This window comes from Peromyscus leucopus, chromosome 2, assembly GCF_004664715.2.
Source record: "Peromyscus leucopus breed LL Stock chromosome 2, UCI_PerLeu_2.1, whole genome shotgun sequence".
Lineage (NCBI taxonomy): Eukaryota > Metazoa > Chordata > Mammalia > Rodentia > Cricetidae > Peromyscus > Peromyscus leucopus.
The window spans coordinates 104,129,278-104,147,592 of record NC_051064.1 but is presented as its reverse complement, the minus strand read 5'-3'; the positions used below and the strand labels follow the sequence as shown (position 1 = coordinate 104,147,592).

General features: G+C 44.1%; 2 protein-coding genes across 2 annotated transcripts in view; one reads left to right on the top strand and one right to left on the bottom strand.

The window, feature by feature from the left end:
* Nucleotides 1-1,943, top strand: part of Jak1 (Janus kinase 1) — a 116,993-nt gene extending 115,050 nt beyond the window's left edge. Inside the window, 1 exon segment of the mRNA XM_037202733.1 lies at nt 654-1,943. Coding sequence (XP_037058628.1) covers nt 654-749 — 96 coding nt within the window. The 3' untranslated portion in view covers nt 750-1,943.
* Raver2 (ribonucleoprotein, PTB binding 2) overlaps nt 1,766-18,315 on the bottom strand; it is a 77,569-nt gene continuing 61,019 nt past the window's right edge. The window contains exons 10-12 of the mRNA XM_028870243.1: nt 17,445-17,553; nt 15,878-16,014; nt 1,766-4,030 (exon numbers count right to left, since the gene is read on the bottom strand). Of these exons, the coding sequence (XP_028726076.1) occupies nt 3,884-4,030; nt 15,878-16,014; nt 17,445-17,553 (393 nt within the window). The 3' untranslated portion in view covers nt 1,766-3,883. The remainder of the gene's footprint in view (nt 4,031-15,877; nt 16,015-17,444; nt 17,554-18,315) is intronic.

Below are 18,315 nucleotides of genomic sequence, written 5' to 3'. Positions count from 1 at the left end.
GAGAAGTCCCCCTTGGGGTAGACGATAGTGATCGTCAAGCAAGGCTCCCCTCATGGAGCTGTACCTTCTATCCCAAGTGCCAGTCCGCCTGCCTTCCCAGAAGAGCACGTGTGATGAGGTCTTACCATTGCCGTGTGAATCCATCCCACTCACTAGCATTTGAAGTTAGTTTCTGTATTCTAAACTGGACTGAGCCTTTCAGCCCGAGGCTCTTCAGATGGTCAGAGATGTGCCATGGTGGGGAAATGAGTAATGGTTTGTTGTCTCTGTACTCTGAATTATTCAAGTGCTCCTATTAAGTCTGAAAGTGTTTGGAAACTGCCTTTCCTTATTTTTGATGATTCCGTTGTTTTCTTGGTCTTTCTGTGTGGTGTGCATGCAGGTATACATGTTTTCAATGTGTGGGTGCTTATGGATGCCAGAGATTGATGTGTGTCTTCCTTGGTTCCTCTGGTTTCTGTTTAATGAGTAGGGTCTCCCTGAGGCTAGCCCCTGATTGTGCTAGTCTGGCCTTTTTAAAAGTGTGTGTGTCATGGCTGTGAACTTGGGTCACACACTTGTGGGGCAAGTACTAATCCACTGAGCCATCTCTCCAGCCTTTTTCTCATCTCACAAATCTGACGTTATTTGTACTGTTCTTTTATTTTTCATAGGTTTATCAGCTAATGAGAAAATGCTGGGAATTCCAACCATCTAATCGGACCACCTTCCAGAGCCTTATTGAGGGATTTGAAGCACTTTTAAAATAAGAAGCATGAGGGACATTCAATTCCCATTTATCAAGTCCTTCTCTCCAAGCCATTAAAAAAAAAAATTTTTTTTTTAAATGAAAGTTTGTATTCTGCCTAAAAAGCCACTCAACAAATACTTGAGTACATGCATATGTCACACCTTAAATTTAGTGAAAAATGACAACCAAATTAGAATGTGCCCAAGCACTCCTTTTGGAAAGAGTCTATGATCAGTTGCACAGCAAAGGACTTTTGGCGCTGTTTTGCTGGCATATTGTTCTTAGCTAAAAACTGGTGGACTTGGCTGAAACTCTCCTTGCCCTGAAATCTGAGTATCTATACAGTGATAGTCTAATTGAGTAGGTACCACTTAGCATACTATGTTGTGTCTCTTAAAGAGTGAGTCTATTCCTGCTACCCAATAGGACTGCAATTTCAAGCTGCGTGTGCAGTGGCTGAGCACGGGTACCTGTTGTCGGACACTGATTCTGCACGGGGAGGTAACCTGCACAGACACTCTGCATGTTACTTGGAGAACTAGGCCTGTGCGCGTGGTCCTCCTGCACAGCCTGCTTTCATCAGACAGACCCTGACCCGGATGCTTACACCTGCCTTTAAGAAGTGTCAGTGCACACCCCTTGAGAACCACCCCTGTGGGCAAGCTGCCAGGGGCCTGCAAGCAGAAGACAGTGCCATCCACAAAGGGTAATCACTGTTGATGCTAACTCTACTGCAGAACTACCAGGAGAAGACTCGGGGCCCGGCACACTGGAGTTCAGACTCACTAGGCAGTTCTTGGTTTGCTTGGAGATAGCTAGCTAGAAATCAACAATGTTCAGTTTCTTTTTTTGGTTTTCGAGACAGGGTTTCTCTGTGTAGCTTTGCGCCTTTCCTGGAATTCACTTGGTAGCCCAGGCTGGCCACAGAGATTCTGGAACTCAGAGATTCGCCTGTCTCTGCCTCCCGAGTGATTCAATGTGAACCACGAAGTTCTTCATGACCAAGAGTTTGGCAAACTTATTAATGCTGTTTAATACTTGTTTGATATTTTTTTCACCTTTTGAGCCCCCACCCCCAGAATTCAAGATCTCTTTAGTAGCAGCAGTACAGCTGCCATTTCAATTGTTTAGTTGCTGTACATGTCAAACCTGTGGCCCTCTCTATATGCACTTTGTTTACTCTTTATACAAATAAACAAACTATATGACTTCACATGCATGTTCCTTTTAATAGTAAGTCTGCATTCTGAAAGCATTTCAAACCATTAGCTGACATAGAAAAATAGCCGCATAGATTCTGGGGGTTGGTTGTCATGACGGGGACTAACAGCGCTTGGTCTGCACGTCTCTTCTGTCCAGGGACACTGGGCACAGTCCGGGACAAGGAAGCCCCGCATGTGCGGCGTGGAGCATCTGTACGGTCTCTGGGCTGCTTCTCGCTGACTGCTCCCGTGCAGCAGTCGCTGTCCTCCCTAGGTTCTGTCTGCACGAAGTCACCTGTGGCTAAGTGCTGAAGACAGAACGCAGCAGCAGAGGGAGGGGCCGTGCAGGCTGGTGAGGCCAGCGCCTCTGCTGTGTGCCGTCCTGGTCAGCCAGCGGGAGTACGGTTAGGATTGTCTGAACTTGGTAGCTGTCATTTTTCAATGAAAGCTGGTATGTGCAATAAATTAGACAAAGTAAAGTTCTTTATAAAGCATATAACATATGTACCAGTTTTAGACTTTATAATTAATGCTGGAGATCTATATCATAGTCAAAAATGACAAGTCCCCCCCCCCCAAATAAGGTATTTTAATGATCTGATCCTACAGAGTAGGATCATTGAGATCCTAACTCCATCAGCTGTAGTCTCTTAACGAACAAACAAACTGCTAGATGGAAAAGTTTCTCTAATTCATATCAAGATCTTCAGAAAATGGTGAGGTCAAAAGTCACATTAATAAAGACAAAACATTCTTTCAGAAGTAACTTGGATTAAACAGCTGTTATCTTTCAGCTTAACTACCAAAGAATGAATAATAAACCAGAGTGAGGTAGAGCTTTATTAGCTCAGAATTGTCCCACACACGGTCCATAGACTCCCTCAGAAATGGCTGTGTGGACTGTGCTGCCAAGTCAGTCTTGTCTAGTGATTAGCGCTTCACTCCTGTACGCTATGAAACGGTACAGAAACCTTGGCTCCTCCCATGTCTCTCAGTTCAATGTCTAACCAGAAGATAAAAGCACTAGGGAGACAGGTCAGCAAACTTTATGGTGGAAGCCCAGGAGAGTCAATGTCCCAGGCTTCGCAGGCTCTGTGGTTCTGTCGAGGCTACTCGGTTCCCGACGGGACACAAATGTAATATGGAAATGAGTGAGCGTCACTGTGTTCCACATAAAATCTCGGGGACACTAAAACTGCAGTTTTCTGTTGGAAGATCTCCCTTACCCCAGGCATTCAGAAATGTAATCACTGGTTCATGGGCGGCACAAAAGTAGGTGGTGGGCTCCATGTGCCCTGTGTGGACTTGCTAACCCTTGTATGATGTAACCAAAGTTACTTTTCCTGAAGTACTGTGTGTTCCACAAAAGGTTATAAATGGTCAATGCCACCTTCAAGTCAAGCTTGTGAGGTGACACTACTCTCACTGCCGATGGGTTGCTCTTTTGTGGCTGGTATAGATCTAATGGAGTCTGCATGACAAGCGGCATCTGTCTGGCGGCACCCTTGCAGTTTGAGGAAAGAAAGGTCCCAAAAGACTACGGATGAGATTAATCTTAGGGAGAGTAAGATAAATGCACATTGGCTTATAAGAAATTCATTCTAAGGCTAAGGAAACAAAACACTGTTTCCCATTTATTGCTTCAGACTTTGATGTCAAAATTGTTCCCAGGCCCCCAACAAGGACTGTTGGAATGCTGATGCTCCAGGGAGCTGAGCTGTTATCACATGGATTAAGACACATCTAATGCTTGTGGAAAATGCCCTCAACCAATGACGTTTCTTATTGCTAGGTGGGTAGTCGGCTGATCTGCCTGCTGCGTGACAGTTCCTTCTGGGAAGTCAGAAACAAACCCGTATCGAAAGGATATGGCTAGTGTGAATGGAGTTAAGGCAGCGATGAGCAGCAGGCGCCGCAGAGGACCGCAGCAGGCGGGCAGGAGACAGCCGGCTCAGTACACACGCTTCTTCTTCAAGTAGGTTTCTGTGTAGCTCACTCCCGTGTCCTGAGGGTGCTGGCCGACGAGCTCCACTGCGCCCCCTTCTGGGGCCGAGATGAGATAGGAGGAGCCTCGCTTCTCATTTCTCAAAGAGGACACCTGTGAGAAAGGATGTCCGTAAGCATTCTGAGGTGGTGAGACTACAGAACTGGAAGACACCCAAACTGAAGACATACAAAAACACCTTTCACGCAGGAAATTAGACTTTCAGAACTTTCTAGAAATCACCTGTGGAGTGCTGGGGGTATGGTTCAGTTCAAGAGCAGCCTCTGAGCACTCAAGGGACCATGTTCCATCCTGGCTCCACATCAGTCACATCTCGAGCCTTTACAAAGTAGACCTCTGAGCCCTCACCTCAGTCAGGGGACCTGGGAGAAGGAAACTGGCCCTGCTCACACCTGAGGCAGAAGAGCAACACCAAGTGCCATGTTCAGATGAAGGAGTTGGGCTAAAAAATGCACCTGTGCGAGGAATCAGCATGTCTGCCTAGCAACTGGGAAGAACTGGCTGAGTGATGTCAGGGAAAATGAGAGTAAATTTGATGCCCCAAATCAGATTTCTAGGCTCCCTTCCAGAGACTCTGGTCCAGAATGGGTACTCGGTCCAGTGAGATTGTATAGCATAACCTGTGACCTTTCCCTACATAGAAAGTGTGAGATGCTTGCTGAGGCAGTTAGACAACCCAGATTCACAACATGAGAACAGCTGATGGCGAGTGGACAGCTTCTAACACTCTGGAGATTTCACACAGGCAGTGTCTTTGAGTCAGCTGTCATTTTTACAACCTTAGAAGGGACCCTGCTTCATAGGGACAGGCTTTGTCCCTCTATCATCCCATGGAGAAAAGGCCTGGCAGCTCATAGGTCGCTCAGTGGCACAGCCGTTGCCTTGGGTTTGATCCTGAATGACACAATACTGAAACCCCGAGCCCCCTCTGTTGGTACTCACTCTTACAACCTCGGTCTAGGGGATAATTCACAAAGTCGAACACTGATTAGCCTTGCCTTGGAAATCATGGTGTGGCGGAAGGAGCACAGATGAAACCAGACTGGTCTAAGCAGGTCCACAGCTGCCAAAGCAGCAGCTGTTCCCTGGATGCCTCCCTCTGGGCCTCAGCATCTCTCCCAGCACCTTTCTCCAAAGGCACTTGCTGGCTGCTGGACCTCAGCCACGAACACAGCTAACCCTTCAGGTGAATCTTTCTTACCATCAACCCACTCTAAGATTTTCCCAAAGATGCAGGGCCAGATGCAAACGCCTCTCACGGTGGGCAGCGCTCTGCTGCACCCCCCTCCCTCCCTCCATGCTGCATGGCAATCCATGTTGCATCCTTTTTGTAAAGCAAGAGCCTGAACTAGCTCCCCCTGCCCCCCCCCCATCATCTTTATTCTCCCAAACCAGGTAGACCCTGGGTGTTTTTATTCAGATAGTCCTGTAGCATCCAGAGAACCAACTGAGATGGAAGAGATGCGCGTGAATGTCAGAGCTGCACAGAAAAACATTAGTAAGAATGGGAAACGAAAAATGGCACTGTGCCTTATACAGCAGTGTGAGAGGACAATTCTGATGTAGTACATCAAAGACGGCTAGCTTCCTGAGGATTGGTGAATGGCGAATAGCGGCAGCTGAGGTTTTGGAAGTAAAGCTCAGTATTCTGGGGAAAGCTCTGAACTAAAAATGAGTAAGAAAAATAAAAAATAGCCACAAAGACCAGAAGCACATGAAGCAGCTTTCTGTTGTCCGTCCCCAGCATCCACCCTTCCATTCCTTTTCCACACCCTTCATCTTGAGGCCCTGGGCTTGACCTAGAATGAAACGTCCACTTCCCTCTCCCCGAGCCTGTATCCAAATGCAGTTGAGACAGAGCGCAGTCTGGCCGGTGATGCAGTGGGAGCCAACAGCTCGCTCTGAGGATGTAACACACCCAGGTCCTTTCTACACATTAGCTCCTTTAAGGTTTGAACAACATCCAGGGCAGCAGGGAATTTATTATGGAACCTGCTACCAGCATGCAGGAGGCAGGGGCAGGGGGATGTCAGAATTTATGGCTAGCCAGGGCTACATGGTAGATCTTGTCTCAACAAGTTGAAACACTATGGGCTGGAAAGATGGCTCCATGGTAAGAGCACTTACTGCTCTCGCAGAGCACAGGGTTCAGCTCCCAACCACCACACTAGTGAGCTCACAATCACCTCAAGACCAGTTCTTCTGGCCTCCACAGGCCCCTGCACCCATGTGGTATAAATACAGACAAGCAGACACACACACACACACACACACACACACACTACAACCTGCTGCTGGTGTAAAATTACACTGGGGTGTGCGTATCCCCATCAAGATGCTCCACAACACTAATTGCCAGGCCTCACCTCCAAAGTATCACTGCCCCATTAGTGTGAACACTTTCCAGACAATGTTCACCTTCAGTGGGGCCCTCCCCAGGGTGAGACAAAAATGTCTCTCATTCTCTTGTTTCTTCCCAAGATTCTGATCTTTGGAGTCCCAATGCTGAGATGTTCTGAACGCTGTGGTTAGGACTTCATGGAAGTCCCCTGGGCTTGGGTAGTCCGAGTGGAATTACTCTCCACTCCCCTCCAGCCTCCCACAGGGGAACCCAGCGTCTTCACTCTTAGAAGAGTGAAGAAAAAGAGAGATCCAGACTGATGCTGGGCTCTTCCTTTGCCCTCATTCCTTGTGGATCTAAACTAATCACATAATTTGTAACAAACATGAATGTGGCAGTTCCACGAGTGTCCTTCTCCCCCCACATCCAGACTTGCATGATGAGCAAGCAGCCGCGAACATGATCCCAGACCAGTCATGCAAACTAAATTCCTCCCGGTCCTCCCAAACCCATGCCATTCAGTCCAACCCATTCCATTCAGTCCTACTCATTCCATTCAGTCCTACCCAACTCAGCCAGCGACAGTTCTCTTCTTCCAGGCCTTACACCTTGGGCCACCCAAACTGCCCTCCGCATATTGTTCGCTCAACCTCTCGAAACTGCTTTGCCCCCCGTCAGCCACTGTGCTCCAAGATCTACCCAGCATCGTTTTTATTGGCACTGCAAATGCTTCCTCCCTGACCTTGCTATGTTCTGCAGTCACAGCTTCGAATACAATCTTAAGTAAATACATAGGTCTACGACGGTCCTGATCTGTCTGTCCTGTCCCCACCCACTGTGACTATATTTTTCCATGTTGTTCAAGCCTCTCCTGCCAGGGCAATCTCTCTCTCCTTTAACATGCCAAGCATGTCTGCCGCATGCATCTCTGCATTTGCTATTCCTACTTTGGGGACTTCGCATGACATATGTAGAAATCTGTGTGGCACATGGTCTATACAGACTTCTCATGTTTGCCCCAAAGTCATGGTGCCACATTTTAAAAAAATCACCCGACAACTCTCAATGACCACAAGCTGTCAGAGTTATACACATTAAGTTCATTTAATGGTACAAATGAATGAGTGTCCCTGAAAGGTCGACATGGGTGTGCAGATGTCATGGGCCATCCAGTGTGGTGTGCTTTTGCGCTATTTGCCCACCAGGTGGCAGCATCAGGCTAAGGAGAGACCCAGCCTCTTGCACGTCTTTGTCCATTTTGGGTTTGTGCCCACTCCAACTCATCATACATTCGGTGGCTGATTCCCTAGGCTGGGCAGCCAGCTTCCAGAGAGCAAAGATCCCTGTAGCTAGGGAAACACAAGACTACAGCTCGCAGTGCAGAGGACTCCTGACAATGAGCCAGGAGGCTGCCAGCAAGCCAAGTGTGGAAAGAAAAACCCTAGGCCCAAAACAGTGAAGGAGTTGCTAAATTATCCCTCATACTACTGAAACGAGTGATTATGTCATGCCGAAAAGTCACTGATAAGTGTTGGCCTGTTTTTTTCTACTTGAGTAAAAGGGAGTAGGAAGGAATATTCTATTGTTGTTTTGTCAAATTATAGTTAGAGGTTACACTCAGGTATTAAATATTTAATAAGTTGGCTCATAGTCTCCTATAACAAGGGCTTCTAAGAGCCATCTGATGCAGATAGACCTGTTCATCTTTACTTCAGAATCTGAAATTTCAAACTGTATATATCTAAATTAAGAAGACACTTGAGATTATGATGCTATTAGACCTTAAAATAACGTGTTTCTGACTTTATTTTTCATAGTCTACTTCAAAAAACTCCAAAACACTAAGTAAATATGCATCCTCTATTTAATATCGTTAAGGTTTATTTCTAAAATTTCAGAGTCCAAGGGCTGGCAGGATGGCTAAACAGTTAAGAGTGTATATTGCTCTTGCAGAGAACCTAAATTCAGTTCCCAGCACCCACATTGAACAGCTTACCCCTGCCCAGAACTCCAGTTCCAGGAGAGCGGACACACCCTTCCAGCCTCTGCAGGCACCCACTCACATGCACATAACCCGAAATAGATGCACATGCATATAATTCAAAATAAAACAAAACATATGTCAAGTGTCCAGTATTCTCCATGCACAAAGCTGTATGATGCTCACAATCTAATCCTAGAGTGTCCCCTCACTGTGCCAGCAGCAGCCACAGATTCCTGCTTCCTCTGCATCCCCCAGGTATTAGACTTCTGACTTTTTCTACAGATTTACTTATTCTGGACATTTCACATAAACAAATCATAAATGTGGCCTCTTTGGATAACTTCACTCAGTGTCCATCCGCTGAACAATATTCTACTGTTCATTTGCCTGCTAACTGGTGGACAACTGGGCTTTTCCCTTTTGCCTGTTAACAATCTGCCATAAACATCAGTGCAGACTGGTATGTGGACACATTCAAATTCTCTTGAACACATATCCAGGAGTGACACTCTTGGCCATACAGTAACTTACCATTTTTGAGCAATGCTAATTTTTACTGGCATTTCACCACACCCTTGCCCACACAGCTATGGCTCTTTTTCCTTCCTGTTTCTTGGTTGGGATCATCTCAAGTGACCTACATTTCAAGCTTCTCACTCTTCTCCCTGTGACACCTACTGCTATCCCCTATGAAGCTCTTACTTCACTTTATTACAACTTTCGAACTCACAATTTCCGTGTGTCTGTTTTATACTCTCCGCTGTTGACACCCTGTTGGTGTGACGTGGCTCCCACACTGCCTAAGGTCTTTCTTTACATGTGACTCACTTCAGCTCTGCGGTGCTGTTTTGGATCACTGTCTCCTACGTCCAACATCCAGGCTACCCTTTAGAGCATTTTGTATTACCTGCTTCTCCTGTGCACAGGTGTGGAAGTCAATGTTCTATTGCTGTGAAGAGACACCATGAGCACAGCAGCTCTTATAAAGGAAAACATTTAACTGGGGCTGGCTTACAGTTTCAGTGGCTTAGACTAGTACTGTCATGATGGGAAGCATGGTAGCACGCAGGTAGACATGGTACTCAAACAGGAGCTGAGAATTCTACATCTGGATCAGCAGACAGCAGGAAGAAAGTGACACTGGGCCTGTCTTGAGCTTATGAAACCCCAAAGCCCTCCTCCAGTGATACACTTCCTCCAACAAGGCCACACCTCCTCCAACAAGGCCACACCTCCTCCAACAAGGCCACACCTCCTCCAACAAGGCCACACCTCCTAATCCCTATCAAGTAGGGCCACTCCCTAATGACCAAGCATTCAAATTTATGAGTCGATGGGGGCCAATCCTACTCAGACCACCACAATGGGCCACATTTCCTGATTTCTTTACATGTTTATTGAGTTCTTGTTGTTGAACTCTGAGGGTCATTTAAAATAAAATGATGACTGGGAATGAGTCTATAAAGCCCTCTTGTTAATGTTCATTAGCTTTTCTGACCTTGTGACAAGTCAGTACTCCTGTTATGTGTGGCTGTTACCAACTGTACTCTGTTAGCGTATGTAGTCAGTTAATGTCTAGACAGAGTTCCTTCAACACCTAGATCTTTCTTTTAAAGCTTTTTTAATTAAAAATTTTTATACAATATACTTTGATCAAATGATTTTAGAATTCAACTGAATTTAAACTACTGACATATATTAACATACAAATAAAATCACATTTCAGCACAAGTGAAATATCACCATAATGTAAAATGCAATGACCTTCTCATCACATCTCATCTTTCACTTGCCCCATACTATCCCTGGCATTAATGTTGTAAAGTAACTCTTACCTGCACACATTACAAAGCCAATGACACTGCTTATGATTTTTATTATTAAATAAATCCAGAAAAGGGAAAACAGTCTTTTCTTCTTCACATTTTACCAGTCCTAACAGTGGCTCTCACTACTGGAGAGTCGGATGGGTACAAAACACGGAGGCTGTTAAACACCATGTGATGTTCAGGAGGCTCCAACAATTACAGTTCAATCCCAGATGTCAGTGGTGCGGAGGCTGAAGAGTCTCTCAAGACATCATGCATTGCTCCCACCCGGTTACTCTCTAGATCATCTCTTCTTAAGTATGACTTCTGTACACTATTCATGTGTTGAGATAAAACTTGCCTGCCTCACAAGGGGAGACTCTGTGCCCATTAGATCTGTAAGTCTTTAATGTTAGTTTTTCAAATGTTTTATATTCCGTGTGGTAGTTTGAATGTAACTGGCCCCCATAATCTCATAGACAGTGGCACTATTAGGAGGTGTAGCTTTGTTGGAGTGGGTGTGGTCTTATTGGAGGAAGTGTTGTCACTATGGGGCGGGCTTTGAGGATTCCTATGCTCTATGATACCACCCAGTGTCTCAGCTGACTTCCTGTTTCCTGCAAGATGTAGGACTCTCAGTTACTACTCCAGCACCATGTCTGCCTGCACACTGCCATGTTCCCTGTCATGATGATAATGGACTGAACCTCGGGCACTGTAAGCGAGCCACCCCAATTAAATGTTTCCTTTATAAGAGTTGCCATGGTCACAACCATCCATAATGAGATCTGGTGCCCTCTCTGGCATATAGGAATACATGTAAGCAGAACACTATATATTAAATAAATACAACTTAAAAAAAAAAAGAGTTGCCATGGTCATGGTGTCTTTTCACAGCAATGGAAACCCTAACTAAGACCCTCTGTTAACTTTATCTCCTCTATGGATGTGTACTTCCAGCTGCCTGGTCTGTTACTGGGGCTCCCAAAAGTCTGCTCACTGGTTTCCAACCTCTCTTCATCCTGCTGCTTTATTAGTAGCGCATCTTTTCTTCCCATTTTTCCAGCCTTCGGCTGTGTCCATCTAATGTAATTTTGAACATCAGAAACAACTCCTGTCAGTTCTAGAATTATTCAGTTCTTTTTAAATGTCTGAGACCACCCATGATGTCTTTATGTTGTTGTACACATTTAAGTTTTAATGCCACTGTTTACTAATACCAACACCTGGGCATCATGGATCTCTGTCTCCTTTATGTAATTTTTAATTCGGTTTTATGTGTAAGGATGTTCTGCCTGCATGTATGTCTATGCACCATGTGTATGCCGTGTGCCCATGGAGGCCAGAAAAGGGTGCTGGATCCCTGGCACTGGAGTTAAGAGATGGTTGTAAGCTGCCATGTGGGTTGGTTCTGGGAATCAAACTCAGGTCCTCTGGAAGAATAATCAGTGCTGAGCCCCATCTCTCTAGCCCCAATTCCTTGGTACTTTTTAATTCTTGGACATTGAGAATGAAAAGTGTAAAAGGTATGGATTCTGTTACCTTCCACTGAAGAGGATATTTTGTTCTAGAAGTTAAATTTGCTAAGCTCGAGGCCAGGCTCTCTCCTCTGTGCTGGGCTTCACTATCAAGTGGTGGTTGTCCACCAGGCCTCCTGGAGTCTCCCTCACACCAGCGGTTCTGGGTCAGCCACGTGTGTTTGGGCCCAGTTTCCGTGACGAGTTCGGGACGCCTACCCATGTGATTCCGTGCTCTAGGATCTCCCACTTTACAGCTTCACCAACAGTCCTAAGGCTTACTCTAAATCCGCAGGCCAGCAAGACTAGATTTTGTATAGGAAAGAGAGTCAAGCAAAGAGCCACAAAAACATGGCTGTCATCCAGGGGAGTTCCCCTGTCTGAGGACCCGACTCGTTCAGTTTCTACTGGTCATTCTCCAATACTTTCAAACGGAAGCTACTTTTTCAAATCTACTCAAGATTTTTTGTTTTGGTTTGTTTTTTTGAATCAGGGTTTCTCTGTGTAGCCCTGGCTGTCCCAGAACTCACTTTGTAGACCAGGCTGGCCTTGAACTCACAGAGATCCATCTGCCCATACCTCCCCAGTTTCTACTCCAGATTTCATCAGGGATTTCTGCAAATAACTTCACGATCACTAGAAACACCGAGTATCAAATTCTTAGATGTGATAGCTTTACTTAAAAGAGAAATTATGTTATCTAATATCTGACACAACCGTCTCTCCCAATCCTTATGTACAAAAACTTAAGCAGAGTTTCTGAGAGTGACTACAGCAATACGGACTTTATAGTATGAGAAACCCTTCCCAAACTGTATGGATGTGGAGAGTTAAGTATGTCTCTGTGTTCTTCCACTTACACCATGAAGGGGATGGCTTCCAAACTCACAGGCATGGTAGAAAGATTAAATATTTACATAGTCTAACATATATAAGATCCTAAGTGCAATTCCAGCACTGTTATAAAAAAATGTTTAAAATGGAGCTGGGAAAAAGCTCAAGAGTAGCATGCTTGCCTAATATGCACAGAGCCTTTGATGCAATCCCTCTTGGGTGAGGATGATAAATGCTTACATTGTATCCTGGTTACTTTTTTGTTTTTCTGGCTGGTTGGGTTGTTTTTTTTTTTTTTTTTTTTTTTAGATAGAGGTTCTCTGTGTAGCCTTGGCTGCCTTAGAACTCGCTCTGTAGATCAGGCTGGCCCAATACTTATAGAGAACTGCCTGCCTAGGCCTCCTAAGTGCTGGGATTAAAGGTGTGTGCCACCACTGCCCAGCTTGGTTAGTTTTTATTGTCAACTTGACAAAAACCTACAGTCACTTGGGAAGAAAGAATCTCAATTGAGGAACTGCCTAGATCAGACTGGCCAGTGGCCAAGTCTGTAAGAGACTGTCTTGACTAATGACTAATGTGGGAGGGGCCCAGTACATTATGGACAGCACTATTCCTAAGCAGGTGGGTCTAGGCTATATGAAAACATCTAGCTGAACAAGCCAAAGTGTGAACAGCATTCCTCCATGTCTCCTGCTCCCAAGTCCCCTGCCCCGACTATCCTCCATTCCTCCTGCTCCCAGGTCCCCTGCCCAGGCTGTCCTCTATACCTCCTGCCCCAACTGTCCTCCATACCTCCTACCCTGACTGTCCTCCATGCCTCCTGCTCCCAGGTCCCCTGCCCCGACTATCCTCCATACATACCTCCTGCTCCCAGGTCCCTGCCCAGGCTGTCCTCTATACCTCCTGCCCCAACTGTCCTCCATACCTCCTACCCTGACTGTCCTCCATGCCTCCTGCTCCCAGGTCCTCTGCCCCAACTTCCCTCAACAATGGATTCTGCTCTGGAAGTACATGCCACATAGACCCAAGTGGCTTTTGGTCTTGGTGATTGTCACAGTAACAGAAAAGTGAACTAGGGCACCTTGCAAAGGAAGTGACAAGTATAATGAGACGCAAGGGTCCACCTCAGAACCACGTCACAGGCCCTGCAAGTATCGGCTTTGCCACCACCACCTAAGAACTGAGTCGGCAGAGCCCGAGATTAATTTCAAATGCCATACTCAAATGAAAAGCTTGGTACAGAAATCAACTTTCTTCGATGCTTAAAATATACACTTTTGCTAAATTCTTAAAAATTTATTGTGTTTCTTCTGCTCTGAAAAGTCAACTTTGTTGTCTTCTATGAACGATATTTTGTGACTATTTTTTTAACAACGGATTATGAAGATTTTATCATATGTTTACACATTATTTTACATCATCTTAAATTTCTGAATTGCATTTACTGGTAAAAAACAATATAATATGCTTATTTAGTCTTAGTTGAACATTTTGGTTGTTTCTAATCTTCACAACTATGTATTATTCATAAATGATTTTATCTCCAATAATTTAACTTTTGTCTCTCACATATAATCAATCTACAGTGTGCTTATCTGTGTCATTACTGAATACATTAACAAAGATGAAACCTTAGGAAGCAAGAATTCTTCCTTATGACATCAGCTCTGACCCCTATTTTTTAAATTAAGCAGGCCACTCACTACCTCATCATATCAATTTATCTTTTGGACATAATTTAGAATAATACTCCATGTTTATAGGTTCCATAACCATATGTTTAACCAACTGGACATTGGAAATATTTGAAAAACTGCACCCACATCAAAAACATGCAGTTTTTTCTTTGTTATTCTCTAAGCAACACAGTGTATTTACATAGCATTTCCAATACATTAACTATTATAAGTAATCTAAAGAGGTTCAACGCATGAAGGAGACTTGCCCAGAAATACTGTACACATGACACCATACAGATGAGATCTAAGCATCCACAGAAGGGTATCCACAGGAGTCCTGGAACAAACCTCCTAGAGATCCTGAAGGTTGGCCTCTTCTTTTATGCTATATGACTTTGGTATACAGCTGGGCGTGGTGGTGTATACACACAAGCCCAGAACTCCAGAGGCTAAGGCACTGCAAGTTTAAGGCCAGCCTGGCTATCAAGCAATCTACTAAAGTTAGTATAAGGATGCCTATAAATGTGAGCATTTCCTCCATCTCTAAGCCATGATGAAGAACAGAGGGTGTTTTTCCCCATTGGGTTTCTAAGGTTTACACTCATGTAAGAGAGGTCAGCAGAATTATATAACAAGCTATACTTTGACTGACAAAGGGTCCTTCAAGTGGGAAGCCATTTATCATGGAATATTTGGTGTTATTCAGCTTTAATATTCAGCTGATCCTCATTATGAATTTCTTGTGCTCATAATTTCCACAGAAGGTGTATGTGTCAGCATCCTGCTGGGACCAGTACTTGGACAAGGTCACAAAGGCAGGACCTGCTGCCTCTGAGCTCCTGGCTCTCTTTTTAGCATTTGAATTGGGTATCTGCCTTTTTCAAGTTTCCCCTTTAGCTAGGACCAGCCCCAAACAAAGCACTGAAGGACTAGCAGGGAACAGAACAGTGGAGACCATCCCTTTGCCTTCAGGCCCAGTGGCATTCCAGAGCAACTGACTGAGAACAAAGGAGGTTTTTGCTATCCAGGTGGTGTGAAAGGTGGAACAGGATTCCTGAGAGACAGAACCACATGGCCAGGGAGAAGACAGCAAGAAAGAGATTCTGTAGAGGGTAAGGCAGATCTCATATAGAGTTTTCTGAGAGCCAGAAGTAAGGAGTTAGGAAGGAGAGATGGAGGACGAAGGAATGGAGGACGAAGATGAGGTCAAAAGCACAGGAGCTTACTAAAACTATGAGGACAGGAAAAACAGGCACAGAGAGGAGCTGAATGTGAGGACGGAGCTGAAGCTGTGTAGATAGAATTTTGTCAACGGACAAAGAGCTTGGTGTATCTAGATTCATTACCCCGCTGCTGGTAGCATCTCTTCTGGGCCCCTAGGAAGAATATTATTAAGGCTAGTCCATTAATAATATTTGAGAGAGTCAGGGAGTAAATATTTAACCTTGTAAGCCGTGTAAGTCTGTTCCATTGGGTATGGCAGCACTATATAAAATACATAAATGAATGGATGAGGCTATGTCCAACCACAAAACAGGTGATAGGCTGGATGTGGTGGGTATAAGCGCTGTAGTTTGAAGATGACTAGTAAAACCATGAGAGGTAAATATTTGGTGCAAAAACAGTTTCTTGAACCTATTCCCAATTTTCAAATGATGAGCAAGAGATAATTATCCCCGTGTTCTCACAGTGCTAAAGTGTGATTTAACACTCAGTGGCACCAGCGTGGAGCTGAACCAGTTTCTCTCCATATTGTCATGAGCTATGCATCACTCACCTGGGCATAATCCTCGAAAGGTGGAGAGTAAGTGACACATTTCTCCAGTACATGCTGGGACTCATTTCCCTGAGAGATTGCATCCAGAATGTTGCCTGCAATTCCAGTCTTCTGTGCTGTGCCTTTACTTGCAGTGGCTAAAGGCAAAAGCAAGACCATTCAGCGATTTGTTAAATTATGAACAGTGTAAAAACACATTAACTCAGCCTGATATGTTGCTAATATACATTTGTATTTATTTTCTCTAGGAGGAAATTATATATTACTTCATTCATTCCAGCAACTGAAAATGGAAGTTTGCCATAAAGGTAAAATAATCATGATGGAAACCTCCATATATATAAATATATTTCTATTCTTTTTCTGTACTAAGAATTGAAACCAAGGCCTCAAAAATGTTAGGCAAGCACTCTACCACTGAACTATATACCCAAACCCATAGAGATATTCTACACCAGTGGTTCTCAACCTTCCTAATGCTGTGACCTTTAATAAAGTCCCTTATGGTGTCATGACCCCAACCACAAAATTATCTCGTTGCTACTTCATAACTGCAATTTTGCTACTGTTCTGAACTGTAATATAAATATCTGATTTGCAGGATATCTGATATGTGACCCCAAGGGGATCATGACCCACAGGTTGAGAACTGCTGTTCTACACCAATGCACACAAAATGCAAATTAAACACCCTTATTAAGGCAATACTTGTCACTGTCAATTTTTAGGTGAGATCAGTATGCTGATCACTTTTCCTAGATTTAGAAAAATTATACATTAATGCTCAAGAGGATACTTGGTAAAATGCCAAAAGTGTATATTAAAAATTACACTAATCTTTAATCCTTTTCCTTGCAGTTCATAATTTCCTCAGATTTACATTATGCATTTGCACAAGCATGTGCCTGTTAGATCAGAGTTTAATGGCAGAACTGCAATCACGCATTTTCACTTTTTCCACTTAAAATCCTCTTTAGAAGCTACTTCATAAATGAGTGATGTAGACAACTTCTGATATTGTTGTTTTGTAAAGATACACACTAATAAATACACAGTGGTCCATTCTGTATATTCAGCCTCTTCCCAGCTGGACAACAATGTGTTCTTCAGTTTTCCATTACCGACTGTTTTCTAGGATTGTGTTTGAGTAAGAGTTGACTCATCCTAACGAAGGCCTAGGAGATTCCATCTCCGCTGATTGGTAGTCATATATCTGGGTATATGAATGCACTGGCTAGGTAGTGTAAAGGCGTCGATCTCGTTTAGAACAATGATTAACCCTGCACTGTAAATGATTATAGTGCTTCAAACAATTCACTGCCTTCATTATTTTCAATAATTGAATAAAATCACTTTGCCCTTAATAAAAATATTGCTGTAAAAAATTTTTAAGTGTTTTAACTTTCTGTACTCAAATAATAGGATTATTATTAAAGATTTGGACAGTGACTTAGGGCTTAGTTTTGTCAACAGGCATCATGAGTGTCAACTAAGTTATGATGAAAAGAAAAGTCATTTCAGACTGTTTCCAGGGAAACCTCAGTGCTGATGCGGAGTCCTCACTTACATAGGCACACACCGGGTAACACACTTGCCAAATTCAAATACGGGTTTTTACTAAGCCGAATTTCTTTTGGTGGTTCTCCCAAGAGTGAAGTCTGATTCTTCGAGGCAGCCTATTCACCAAAAACAAAAGATGGGATGTTTAATGAGTGGTATAAAAAAAAAAATGAGGAGTGTACAGTACATCATCTACACACCAGAAAGGTCACAAAGTCACAGCAGCCTCCCACTCCCCACAACTAACACACGCTTATTTAAAATACGTACTAAAATTAAAAGTGCAAAAGGATTTACTTCTCAATGTATCTTGTGCCACCGGTGTGACCATCGTGAGCTCTAGCTGGGCATGGTGGCGCATGCCTTTAATCCCAGCACTCGGGAGACAGAGGCAGGTGGGTCTCTGTGAGTTCACGGCCAGCCTGGTCTACACAGTAAGCTCCAGGACAGCCAGGACTGTTACACAGAGAGACTCTCTCTCAATAACCCCAATAAAAAAAATAAATACACATGTACTCTAACCACAGAATTCTACAAGTGGAGTGGAACCCGACCGAGGCATCGTGTATCTTCTCACTTGATCTTAGAGAATTCATCTTTGCAAGAACAACAACAACAAAAAACCCACTAATTCTGTATCTTATTTCTAGAAATTCAGGTATTAACATTTACTATAAGATTTAAATTTTTTGTTATGTGGCTAAAACCAAATGACAGAAATGAAGCTTGTTCATCTCTAGTCCTAAAAGTAATTTCAGGCCCGAGGAGGGAGGTGGGGAGAGGGAGAGAGAAGAGGGAGGGAGGGAGAGAGGAAGGAGGGAGGGAGGGGGAGGGAGGGAGGGGACGAGGGGAGGAGGAAGGGGGGAGAGAGAGAGGGA